Raw genomic sequence first — 14,082 nt, forward strand, 5'->3', positions numbered from 1 at the left:
TTCATCCAAACTGCCCTCTCAATTTTGCTGGCTATTTTCCAATGAAAAATAGATATGAAACTAAAGCAAATGAATACTAAGAATGTAGTGCATTGCTAGGATTGCCAAAGGGGCCACAGTTTTTTCTTACCATGGAGATTATCATGAAGAGCCACAGAGATTTGCATCCAACCAATGCATCAATTTGTCTGAGGAAGTCATTTGAGATACATTCCACTTTCTTGATCCATAAACACTCAAAATCTAAGACTTCACATGATTAGTGGCCCCACCCTAGGAACACGTATAGTCTTGGATTGTGGCCTCAATTTTTGTGTGCGCAAGGACCTAGAGCAGCATACAACTATGAGGAGACTTTATTCTTAGTCAGAGAGGGTGATCTCTCGTAATTCCTATCAACTTGGATCCTCGGAGCATGTGTTATAGCGACTAAGATATTGTTGACCACTGATCCCACATCACGCACGTTCACTCCCCAAACGACACAACTGCTCGTTCTCTACTTATCACACGCAAGGATAACGCCTCCGGGACTCTTTGGACTTCTCTGTTCGTTTGCAGGAACCGCACGAAGGAGACGCCCGCTCTCTCTCTCGCTTTATGTGTGTCGCACACGAGACCCTCTCTCCCGATCTCCCTCTCACGTGATAGCCGCACGCAGGAGCCTATCTGAAGCCCGATCCCCCTCTCTGATCGTTCACTCGACTTCACCGACCCCGTCATCCCGATCCCAGCCTGACCTCCCTCTCTCGTTCGCTCTTGGACGAACGCAGAACCCCCAGCCGCCGACCCTCTCTCCCTCTCGTTCGCTCAATCCCGCACGCCGGAGCCGGAGCCGGAGCCGAAGCAATCGATCCCCTCTCTCTCGTCTCTTTGTTCCGCATGCCAAGGGCCAAAGTCATCTCAACCTCCGACCCATCCTGTTCAACCCGACGCCAGTGCTCGCGCAAAAATCCACCCGCCACTGCCTCTTACAATCCCAGCCCGTTTCCTCTCGTTTTCCTCATGAGAATGCAAAGTAGGTAATGAGTGTATTTAAAAAAAAAAAATAAAAGAGAGAGATAGAGAGAAGAAAGAAAAAAAAAAAAGAGAAAAAATAAAAAATGAATTTAAGAAAAAAAGAAAAAAAAAATAGGTACTAACCAAACTTTATTAATGATTATTATCGCCAACGAGCTAAACGACGAAAAAATGATATAACTGTGTCAAAAACCTATGCGAAAATTACATTACATTTTTAATAAAATGATAAATACATATTGAGAAAAAAAATAATTGTAAAGCAAATAATTGCATACTAGCAATTGACTGATATAGTATATTAAATTATTTGATACTTTATAGATATATACTTCACTATTTTTCAAATGTTTACGTTCATTGCTTATACATTATAATGAAGTTTTTTTACTTATCAAATCCTCAAAGCAAGTTTTGACTTATAAGCGTTGCATTAAGCTAGTTATATTTGTGAAGATAAAATGCTCATATTAGTACATATAATCAACATGGCATGTTATAATTTTTTCTTGTATATTCGAACATTATATTAGAATTGTTTAACCCACTAAACGTGTAGCTCATCAGATAGTCAAAATGTGATTTTTAGGCGAGGAAAGAATCAATTGGGGTCGTAAGCAAGTGATTAGTTTTGCTATTTACCATAGCTTTTTTGGGTATATAGTTTTGGATGTATTATAGAAGAATATGAATATGATGTAAATTAAAGACTTGATTAGAAAAATCTTGAGCATTGGTGAGAAATATTTCTAAATGGATTGTCTATCTCTTATACCTCATGGTATGGGCGAATTATTACGTCACTCCGGACACTCAATTTAGACGAGTCATGGACCCAAATACACTGGGTCCATATGTCTTTTGATGACATGGCGCGTCTGGATTGATATCCGGACGAATCCGAACACGGGACGTAATAATTTGCCCATGGTATGAGAGTCAAAATAGGATGTGACACGTATAGCATTGGCCTCCTTTTTAGATCTCCCTCTATAAGCCCCAAGCAAAGAATATCAGGGAGGGAGTAAAATAAAGAAGAGGTGGGTAGTTGACATGCTTTTAAGGATTAATACCTCAATTTAATTCTTTTATTTTTTTTTCTTGATCATAAAAAGCTAATCTTTAACAAAGGAACGTAAATGGACCGAACGATGCACTTCAAAGGAGGCACAGTAATCTATACTTTTCTTCATATTTTGCCCCAAGAGCACAGGTAATTGGAATAAGCTTTACAGAACATGAAATGAGGCTTGACCTAATCAGCATGAGTCTGATGCAAAGATCAAACAACTGAGGAGACTGCTACAGCAATGAATTTATAGAATTTTGCATGGCTGCCACTATAAATATGCAAATATAGCCTAGGACACCACAACAGGACAAGATTGTTGAGCTCATGAACAAATAATTTGAATGAAAAAGTGAGATGCTTTAAGTTGCATGGTGGATACCAAAATATATTTTGGATCAATTATTTTTTAATATAAGTGACCTGAATAAGTGTAGACTAATAAGGATATAAATCTTTCTAATTTAAAGGTTTATGGATGCTTCTCAATGTGCATGTGGAATCTGCTTAGAGTTATTTCGATGGCTATGGAGTTGAGGACCTTAACTGACAAAGTTCTACATGGGGTCTTGGTTGGGTACCCATTGGTTACTCATGCTTTACTCGGACGGGCTTCCCCCACCCACGCCCACCAATTGTGACTTTCAAGATGCCGCACTGATGAGGACATCCATAGGAGATTTCGGCACACTTATCATCGGAGGGGTCGTCGAGCGACGGCCATGATTCATAGTCTTTATTTTTTGATGTTTTATTTTATTCTTGTCATTTATATTTCATATTTTTCATTTGTACCCCTATGAGGGAGTTAGTGTTTATTGTAGCCCAAGGGCAATGTCGTCTTAATGGTTTTTATTTTCGGATGACCTATATATAGGCTTAGTTATTGTATTTGAGTTTAGTTTTTGGATGAATGAAAATTTGCCTCTTATATTCTCTTTGTGAGTTCAACCCTCCTCAATCTCTTAGTGAGTTCGTCGGAGAAGATAGATCTCTTTGTGAGTTCTATATTTTCGCCAAACTAATTTTGTCTTCGATAGTTCTAAATTTTCGCCAAGTTATTTTCGTGGAGATCCGGTTTGAAGATAATTGAGGTGAGTGGAATTTGTTTTGCAAATCAAATCCCTAGAAATTCCCCTCCTCCCTTACACCTTTAATCCTTTCCCTCCTAGCTTAATTTCAAGATTCAAAATTCTGAAACTGAAATTTTGCTCTCTACAATTTTGGAAATCTGAAATAAAATTCAGATTTTGTGTTTTACCCCCATAGCCTCACCCGCCCCTCTCTTCCCCCCCAACCCGTGACCTCCCTCCCTCTCCCTAGCTCACGGCAAGCCCTCCCACCTCCCTATTTCTTCTTCCCTATTCAATCCCACGATGCATGGTGAATCCTGAACTTGAAGGCGAACTTGTGTTCGACGTCTACGAAGACATCCATATACTTCGATCCCCATTCTTTGACGTGGGGGGTTTGACCACGACGACACCATCGAATGTTACTTGGATTGAATTCTCCTAACCCTTGTGCACGTCATCGATGGTCAATTCTCATACTACAACTGGACCATCAACGAACATCCACCCGCTCCTCCACCTTCACCATCGCCGCTTCCCTCACCATCACTACGGATCGTCTGCGCCGTCTACCTTGGAGTGATCTCGTTTCTCGTATGGTTCTTCTTCCTCCGACAATCCTAGAAGTAGAAGAGTGACTTTGTGCCTCAAGGTGAGGCGATTACTTTGTTAACCGTCGGATTCTAGTTGGCTAATCATTTCATTACGTTCATTGAAGTTGTTATTTTAAGGAACTTGTAAATTTTAGTTGTAACGACTTGCCTACGCACTATTAACTTCTAAAATCTTTCTTGATTTGTCAAATTTGAGAAGTATTAAATTATTTTATCATTGCTCTAACAACTTTGTATTAATTTCTAAGAAAGCAATTCCTGGTTTCACATCACGCACTCACCAATACTCACCCACTTTCCATGCTTTTTGAACGCAATCTACCACAGACTTATGACCTTGAGGCTTGTTGCCCTTTGCTCTGATCGCAAACTTTCAAGCTGCATATCATAATTTATCATAGTCACAGCGTGGTTAAGTGTTGCACACTACGTAGTGAGAATTAAGGTAATATAAGATGTACGATGATTAGCAATGTAAATTGATTTATCCACCGATGTTGAGTACCCACCCACAAGGACATGGGCGTACCCATACCCACACATACTCATTGGGTATGGGTGGGTATATGGGTGGGTATATGGGTGGGTATATGGGTACCCAATGCAGGCCTCTATTAACTAAGCCAAAAAAGACAACAAATACCTAAAATCCTTTGTGGACTTCTCCTACAAGGCGGCCGGACACTTCAACTTCGCCGGAGAGAGGCGGCGCCGGCGGGAAGGTTGGCCGACCGGACGGGCTCCTCAGTTTTTCGCGATCTGGAGCTTACGGGCGGAACAATTCGGGAATCAAGTGGGCCGATCGGGTGTGGGGGAAAAGGAGGAGTCATTTTAAGTAGGTGGGGCCTTTTGGCTGAGACGTACGCCTCCCTCAAAATTGCGCAATTGCGCAACAGAGGCGCGCCTCAGCCAATGTGAGACGTACGCCTCAACAATGCCAGCAATTGCGCACGCCTCGAGGCGTGTTTTGCAAGAATTGCGCAGAGGCGCGCATCTTATTGCGCAATTTTAAACAGAGATCTAGATACAGCCAAAGCCTGAGCATATTTATGATTGAGTTGAGAATATCTCAATGGATACTAAAACTATTTGTTAAAGAACAAATGATTACATTCATGTACATAAATAAACAACAACAACATCAAGTCTTTATTTTACTATGTGGGGAGTATGTACATAAATAGGAAAAAAATCTTAATTTAGTGGGTTAAAACATATCAAACTTCATTACTTATCGGCTCGTTCAATTGAGAATAAAAAAAAATTTAAAACTATTTATCAGGCATATTAGTTCACTTGAGCCATATATAAGATTCTTCAGTTCTCAAACAAATGAAAATTTGGTCTTCACAAAGGTGGTACCAACCATTATTGTTATTTCCATCAAGATCCAATCAAAGCAAACATGCAGACAATTATTATCATGGCAAAATAATTCCTAATAAAAATCATGAAATAGTTTATAGTTATTTTCTACTTGGTCATATGCAACTGGTAAAACTTAATTAACACAAAACACATAAATAGACATAACAAATAATGAACAGGAGCAGAGATCTATCATATTATATAATGAGCAGCCAAAAGCTACCTACCTTATCCCATGAATGCCCAAGGAATTCATTTACAGCGCCAGCATTTTGAGCATACATCAAAGGTGAAATCCAATATCCCCAAATCCACCAGCTTGGAATACTATCTGTTAAAAGCAAAAAATGATAAAAAATTACAACTTAAAATAAGACATTAAAAGCATTCAAGCATGAAAATGAAAACATAAACAAAATTGATATGCTTTAACCTCTAGAAATGATAAATCCACCGAGAATCATGACAACCAGCATAGCAAATGATCCAAAGGTGTTAGCAACTATCATATTGCGACCTAAGGCTGCCATCACACGAAAGAGAGCCAAAGACATCTGATGCAAGAAGAAAAGCAATAGGAACTGACTGAAAAATCTGCATATCGAAACGTTATGATTATAAACTCATTTACACATCAAAATACAAGGCCCAAATCACGATTACAACAAAAGAGATTGAAAATAATACCTATTAATTTGTGGATCAAAGCCAATCACATAGTATGTGACTGCCACCCACATGGCAGACTCTATAAAAGAAGTTGGAATACTAAGGATCCATGAAGGAAGTACATATGTCCATGGAGGGTAAAAATGCAAATCCCTGTGCTTGTAAAGAACTGGAAGCTTTGCAATCAACAATGCAACTTCTGTGAACCCGTTGAATAGAATCATAATTGTCGCAAAATATAATGCACCAAGATAGACAATACCATCATCAACATCATTGTGATGCATTGTTGACCGAAAAAACACAGTCATCGTAATAAGAGCAACAAGCAGAAGCTGCAAAGTCAGCATTGAATAGTCACATTGTAAAGGCTCATAAAAGAAGCAATTCAGCCAAATGAAAAATATATCTTTTAATTTTTTAAAAGAGGAAACAAAGGTCCTGAAAAGAAAGATATATGAAATGAAGAAGTTTCAAATAATCTTACAGGTGTCACGTTTTTATTTTAAAGGTAGTCCCAACATGACAAGTATCAGTTATGAAGACTGCATGTGTTAAGGCATAGACAGCATGGAGTATAGTTTCACTTAAAATAATTGAACCATATGTTGGTGTAGAAATACAAAGGATTTGGCTATCAACCTTAGGCTTAGACTTTCTAGTTGAAGATGGGTTTACTCATTAGTGTATCAAGGCCAACTTTTGTGCTCCTTTGATTTACTTCCTAACAAGTAATATCATAATTGATGGTTCGCATGGAATCAAGCGGTTCATGCAATTTCTGGCTCCAATGGGTCTTGACCCTTCCACCACAGACGAGTAAAGTTGCTTCCCATTATTGATCCACATGATTGAATGGGCCCTTTATATTTGATGATATTTTTTTTCGGGGGGAGGAAGGGGTGGTCTATGTGAAGAGCATTCACATGGGAGCATTCAGTTTGATCCGACATTAGATAGCTCAAAGATATTTTGGTGTAGGAATACCATGTGGGAACTCGCCTAAAGACTTAAGCTATTGAGTTGAAAGCAGGGTTGAAAGCAGGTTTAATCATAGGTGTATCCAGTCCAACTTTGGACCACCTTTGATCCACACTCCCTAACAGCATGTGAGTACTGGAGCACACATTAAAAGTTCAACATATAATAAGATGCTAAAAAATTTTATTATAACTATTACACATGAAAATCTACAATAAATGTGTTCATAAGAGAAAAAAAAAGTCTGTCACTGTTAATTGTGGAGATGTAAAGTTTATTCTTTTCTTGGCTAGTGTCTGTGATTTCACTTGTAGTCCTTGCTGTTGCAGAATAACATTTGCTTTTTACTAAGTGACTTCAAAAATCTCGGCTAGGCTAGACAAGCAAAATGCTCCCTATGAAAAAGATTTGCAGTGATAAAACTACTAGGAACATGTTTTTTCTCCACGTAGGACTACATCGCCTACTAAAGAAGATGTTTTGACTACGATAATCTTTAATCATAATATAGCAATTCAATTATTCCATTCATATTGAGGATTACAAGTGCAAAGTCATATATACCTGAATGAACTTGAAGATGTAAACAAATGAGTTCCGTTTCATCAATAACAGCTGCCAGTGAAAATTTGCCTTGAGAAGCTCAAACCTTTTAACCCCGTAGCAAGAAGTTGATAGAGCAGCAGGATGATTATGTTCTTTGTTAAATGGAACTTCCAATTCATCATTCAATCTCTTACCAACATTTGATAATCTAAAACCTTCAACAAATTTTGCTACAGGAATAAACTGGTATGGTCTGTCAAAAGAAGACCAGTATTGCTGTTGGTCTTTCTTAGATATAACCTGGATTACAAAGTCGAAGAGAAAACAGATATCATGTAAACTATTGAATCCTAAAACACACTGATTAACAAGAAATAAAATGAACTCGCATACTTCTTGCAAAAAGTCAGCCACATTTTTCCTCTCAGGACAACTAAATCCCATGGCTGCAAAGAAGTCTAACGCTGCAACACGTGGACCTTGATAAACAATGTGTCCCTCAGATATGAGTATGATATCATCAAATAACTCAAAAGTTTCTGGAGCTGGTTGCAACAAAGAGATAATTGTGGTTCCATCAAGAGCTTGGGTTGAGTGCCTAAGATATTTAATTATTTGATAAGTAGTTGAGCTGTCAAGCCCAGTTGATATCTCATCCATTAATAACACTCTAGCTGGACCAACTAGTAATTCACCTGGGTGACCGATAAAGTGATTTTACCATTAACATAAAGTGCAAGTTAAGTATGAGGAAGCGCTGACTAAGAAGAGGAAAGAAAATGTAAGAGGTATAATCCAAATAATGACAGAATCACAATGCTGTTAAACCTGTGGTAAGGCGCTTCTTCTGGCCACCAGATATCCCTTTGATCATCTCGTCTCCTACTAGTGTGTCGGCACAAATATCCAGGCCTAAAATCTTTCATGAGTAAAACTTAGCACTTCAGAGAATATTAAGAACTGATTAAGAAATGAAAATATTTCTAATACATAAAATATACGGAAAAACAAGTTAAATAAGCATCAGGATTTTTCAATGATCATCCCGCATTTGTAATATATCTGTAGAACATTCTTTTTTAATAGAACAAAACATTTTAGTGATAGTTCAGACAAATTTGGCATATTTATTAGTTTGTGCTAATCTATTAATTTACACACATCAATAAGTTCAGAATATAATCTCCATCTAATCACCCTGTCAATTAGTGCATTTTACATTAAAATCAACGAGATGAATGAGATAAGGATTGAAGTGACTGTAATTTCAATAAACGCTCAGCTTAAGCAATTACTATACTTAAAAATATTGATATAAAGGTTAATAAAATAAAAGCCTAAAGTTTCTTCTTCATCATTTTGAACTAGCCAAATTTATCACATAACAATAAGTTTAAGCATAGTCTTTCCAAGAAACTAACGTTGGTACAAGCAGCATGAACAGTAATCTCATAAGCATGAAATCAACTTCAAGCAAAAAGGGAATGTTTCATTATTTAGAATACAATTACCATTGGAGAAGGGGATTTCAAAAATTAACATGATTGCCAAAGCACAAAAGTTGACTACAACAGAAATTTCGCTTATCTGAAAAATGCGAGCAATTGCCTATTTTTAACCATAAAACTTTAAAGAATGCTTATTCCCCACATGTAATGGATTTATGGAAATTTACCCTAAGAAACAAAAGGGCAACCTCGAAAATCACAAGACATGTAGTTTTGAACGAGAAGTGTTTTATTGAAGTTACATCTTAATTCTCATATCATGTTCAGGCTTTCTTTTATAATTTGTGTCAATAGTAGTTCTAACCACATAGATCCAAAACCATGCTGACTTTGCTTGATTGATCCAAACGTATTGTGCAGAATTAAAAAAATAATGAATGAAGGCAATCCCTTGTGGGACCCATTATATACCTAATGGAATGCATGAGGTGCATGACGTTTGAGTATCTGCTTTTTTGCTTAACCTCCAAGTTGTTGAAAGTCATGCAAGATCATGGCAATGTTAATTGTAGAATAGCAATTTCAAGCTTATTTTGGACTTTTCTAGAGGAGATGCAGAAGAAAGTTAAAAAAGGTCTCACCGCGCAACCCACCATCAGGATTTGGACAATATTCTGCATTGTTCTTTGGATTATTAAAAATACAAACATGAGAACTACAGAATATCCCTTCAATAAGAATTCTTTGTCTATAATCTCTCTTGTTGTACAGAGTTTTCCTATTGCTTGTATCGAGATACTTTGGCTTCCCTTGTGGTAATATTTAGGTTTGATTAAGTTCATAAGAGTGCTCCCGTTTGGTCATTGATTGTAGCTTTTGTAGTTTCTCATTAGCAGATTAAATATTATCTACTCTCCATTGAATTTAAATTAAAATTGAACCATGTAAATCATACTGTATTAGTGTCATTGATGCCTATTCATTCAATTAGCCTGATCCTAATAGGGCTTTCAGACATACCTGACTTCGTCCTAATAGTCTTCAAAGTTAATAACAGGACAATCTAATTAGTAAGTTCTTAGTCAATTGGATTCATGCTTTTCAAACATTTTTAATAAATATAAAATAGCATATGATTAATGAACCTCCTTACCTTTATTATATACTCTACCACAAGGCTGGTCTGCTTTCCCTCCAAAGCTAATGCCTAAACTAGAAAAAATGATAATTTAGATTGGCCAACAATCTATTAAAAAATAAAAAAAATTCTCCATCTGCAACTACATACCTTCATAAATATATCAAGATCCTCGTCAGGCTTAATCCCTGCATTCTTCTCCCTTCTAGAAAGCTCCATGAGCATATCTAGAACAAACATCATGCTTAGTAACATGTTTAACAAATTCAATTATAATTGGAGCAATTTCCAAGTTTATTATCATTACCATATTTTATTCCCACACCCTGACATCGACCTGAAAATTCTAAAGTTTCTCTGACCGTCATTTCAGAAGCATGCAGATCAACTTGACTAACATAAGCCGATGTTCTTTGAGGAACAAACTCACTTAGCCTGTGTCCATTGTAAGTAATGTTCCCAGACATCTGTTACACAAAGTAAGTAATCTAAAAAGAAAAACAAAAAAGATGTTGACAAATACAAGGTACAAAAAGGATAGAGTTAAATTTATAGCATGAAAATTTTACTTTTCATTTCAATCTTTGACAATATTATGATTATGATCATTTTAGGGCAATTCATACCATATTTTGAGCAACTCTTTATTATCATTATGATGGTATCATTCTAATGATTGAACTAAGAAAATATACTATAAATCAATTTCACCTAATAAAACTGTCTATAGCAAAATAGATAAATAAATGAAAGCTTAAGAGAACCATATGCTATTAATTTCTAGGAAAACAATAACTAAAACTAATAACAATTTTGGATTCTTTTATTACAAATAAAAAATGAATATCACTCTTCCACCAAATTAATTGAGTTAAATTGCAAATCTTAATAAACCCTGAGACGAAATAATAGAAAATGGAATAGAAGGAGACCAAAGAAAGAGAATAGTAGCATATACATTTTCGTAAAGAAATCATCATCTAATGATTTTAACAAGCCCAAGATAAATGGAAGATGTCGATAGAATTCTAACATAATCTTTGTCTCAAGGGAAAAGTCGGCAAAATTGGGGGACAATATCAACTTGACTGAAACCCCCTAGGTGATAACTTACAAACTCAAAAAACGTTGAAATTAAAATGAACAATCCTATAGGCCAAATCATTATTTTGAGAAAAAAAATAGAAAAATAAAAAAGGGGTGCATAGACACAAGGGAAGCTATTCATACTAATTAAATTGATAATCTTACATTTGCACTTAAATCCTTCTATTGAAATAATTAAAAAATTTAAAACAAAATATCAAAATGATAGGAAGCCTAATCTTATGTACCTAATATGTACATACATATACTAATATAGCTAACGATTGATTATAGCTTGAATCCTATATCAACTCCTCATAGAAACTTAATGATTGATCTGTTGCTCAAGTTGGCAAATATTACCAAACAAGATATAGTTTATGATTTTATATTGTCGAAATATGTGAAAAGGGTATACTCAATGCACGATTGTCCGACTAAACTATATTGGGGAGGTTTGGTATACACAAATTTACATGTACATTACAAAATAGAATCCTATCATGTGAATAACCTCTAATTTACAATGAAAGCAACCAAATCTTTGTGGCATGCCGATCAACTAAAAACAAATTAAACACTATTGACTAAAATCTTTAGATCATTGAAGGGCCATGAGAGGGTAGTAGTGAATCTATGCATAGGTGATTAATGGATATTCTTATGCTTATTTTGAGTAATAAGTGTCTCTTTTTATACTTTTGTGATAGTTCATAACATTTGCATGAGAATGCACAGGTGTATTTTTGGTATGCTTTTCGAATGTTCTAACGAAGTTAGTATAGATCATTTACCTGTAAATCAGTATTGAGCCGTCCAGCAAGAGCTAAAAGTAAAGTTGTCTTTCCAGAGCTTGGAGGACCCAAAAGCAGTGTCAATCTGTAGCAATGACAAAAACATAATCTAGCAGCTAGTACCTCTTTAATAGTCGATACATTAAAGTGAAATTTCCTCTTCACCTAGAAGGCTGCACTATCCCGCTAATATTATCCAGAATGGACAATTTCTTTCTCCTACCTGGAAAAATCTTTAACTGCCTCAAGAAGGCCTTGTCAAGACAGCTAAAAGCAAGTTAGATAATCCCGAATAAATTCCAAGAACCACATTCATAAAATAAAAAACCTTCTGCAGCATATATTCCCTGTAAAGACCATCTATCAATAGTGACATATAAGTGAAACCAAAGTTGAAGTAGTGAATAGTGCGCTGCTGCGCTCCAGAAAAAAAAAAAAAAGTTGAAGTAGTGAATAGTTATTATAAGGTGATTATTCATTGAGAATTTTGAGAAAGTATAGATGAAGAACTACTCCACCTGAATGGCAGACTAATTAAATAACGCCATTGGGAGCCATCAATCTCTTTCAAGAAAAATCATCCAAAAGAAGTCTACAATAGATAAGACATGTTGTCGCTTAAGGCTTGAGCTGGTATGGACTATTCAATCATGAGACTATAGCTATCTTTTTTGTGTTGTTCAGGATAGTTAGCTAAAATGGTGCAAATGCTCAATGCAGAGCGAAAAAAGAAATAAAAAATAAATAATTGTAAATAGAATCAAAAGAAGTCAAACCATAAACTCAATATTCAACAATATAATAATTTTGTGACAATTCAAAAATATTATGAATTATCATTTATTAACATATAGTGTTGACATTCTAATGCATGCTAAAGACTCAAAAGACCCGTCTGACCTAACAAGCGTTCAAGCCTTCAGAGCACTAAAAGTTGGCAACTCAATATAGTTATCACCATAAGCCAATAGGGGTAAAAAATATAAAAATTTTAAAAACAAATATGCATCATGATATCATAATATTGTCAATAGACAAAGGAAAGAAAAACAAATTACCTCTGTCATGTTGTAAATAAAATTAGGAATCGTAGGTAAAGCTCTGCTTCCCGTATAAACATATGCGTCAACTTTCAGCTCCTGGAATCGAACCTCAATTTTAGGAAATTCAAGGTTTACTCTGCAAAATCAACACAGGAAAGGTGACACGGAAATCAGCAAATAAAAGTAAATCATGAAGCAAGCTCCTGTTACAATGCATCATTAAGGCACATAACTAAGTAGATACAGACCAAAGTTTAAAGATGAACAAGGAAAATCTAATTACAAGTTCACAACCAAAAAATAAGAAACTGATAATCCTAAAAGCAAGTGCTAGTCTAAAAAGCTCTATGAATAAATGATTAAAGCATCCGATGAGCATGCAATGCAAAAGACTGAGAAGAGCAAAACAAGTCTAAAAAGTTGCGGCAAGAAGCAAAACTGCTGAAGTGAGAACGACGCAAAAAAAAAAAAAACTTACGCGTCGAATCTCTGGCGAATTCTCTGGAAAAACCGCTCGGGGTCGCCGAAGTCTCCAAGGAGGCGGTCGATTAGGGCAGTGCGTTCACGAAATGTCAAATTCGCCACGTCAACTTCCGAAAAATCGCCAGCGTCGCGCCGTATAATCCCGCGGCGGATACGAGCAAAAGTTGGGAGACGCTCTAGTGCCGCCCACCTGAGCGCCTCCTCCTCCTCCTCTGCGCATTCTCGGTAGGAGCTCGAACGGGAGAAAGCCGCCTCCGTGGAGCTCCACATTCTGAGTTAACCCTTGAGCTAACCCTAACTTTCGTCCTAATCTGGATGAAGGCAGTGAGATAAAGAGCGGATGGGTTTTAAATGCGCAGGCATCGGAGAGAGGAGGACGACGATGGATGGCCAGTAAGCATTTCAATCCAACAGCAAAGCAAATGTGGGGTCTTTCAGACGAGCAGCATTAACTCTCTCTGTCTCTCTCCTTTTGTTAAAGAGCTCAGTCAGTCCAAAGACAGTTGGAGGGAAGAGGCAAAACAGAGAAGACTGAAAGAAAAAGATGAGGGAAATAGCACAAATTTTATACGTAACGATGGTAATAATTTTATTATTAAATTATATCTGAAAAAAAAATATTTTAATTACTACGGAGGGACGGATGGAAGATGGGAACTACATGAATAAATTTTAATTACTGATTATGTGAGTGACTGTCTTTAGTATATAAATATATATTATTAGTCATTCTGATTGATATATCTCAAG

At 36.4% G+C, this 14,082-nt stretch overlaps 1 protein-coding gene across 2 annotated transcripts in view; it reads right to left on the reverse strand.

Annotated features, from left to right (window-relative positions):
* Positions 1-13,830, reverse strand: part of LOC110096321 (ABC transporter G family member 31) — a 33,829-nt gene extending 19,999 nt beyond the window's left edge. The window contains exons 1-13 of one of the 2 annotated variants that reach the window (XR_002303073.2): positions 13,328-13,830; positions 12,865-12,985; positions 11,972-12,060; positions 11,807-11,891; positions 10,234-10,393; positions 10,077-10,153; positions 9,942-9,995; positions 8,169-8,259; positions 7,734-8,035; positions 7,359-7,640; positions 5,832-6,148; positions 5,578-5,738; positions 5,372-5,475 (exon numbers count right to left, since the gene is read on the reverse strand). Coding sequence is in view for 1 of the 2 variants with exons in the window: in XM_020822202.2 (XP_020677861.1) it covers positions 5,372-5,475; positions 5,578-5,738; positions 5,832-6,148; positions 7,359-7,640; positions 7,734-8,035; positions 8,169-8,259; positions 9,942-9,995; positions 10,077-10,153; positions 10,234-10,393; positions 11,807-11,891; positions 11,972-12,060; positions 12,865-12,985; positions 13,328-13,602 (2,118 nt within the window). In the remaining variant the exon portion in view is untranslated. The remainder of the gene's footprint in view (positions 1-5,371; positions 5,476-5,577; positions 5,739-5,831; positions 6,149-7,358; positions 7,641-7,733; positions 8,036-8,168; positions 8,260-9,941; positions 9,996-10,076; positions 10,154-10,233; positions 10,394-11,806; positions 11,892-11,971; positions 12,061-12,864; positions 12,986-13,327) is intronic. The other variant, XM_020822202.2, reaches the window with a different exon arrangement.
* Positions 13,831-14,082: the final 252 nt, after the last annotated feature.

This window comes from Dendrobium catenatum, unplaced genomic scaffold (genome assembly GCF_001605985.2).
Source record: "Dendrobium catenatum unplaced genomic scaffold, ASM160598v2 fragScaff_scaffold_107, whole genome shotgun sequence".
NCBI lineage: Eukaryota > Viridiplantae > Streptophyta > Magnoliopsida > Asparagales > Orchidaceae > Dendrobium > Dendrobium catenatum.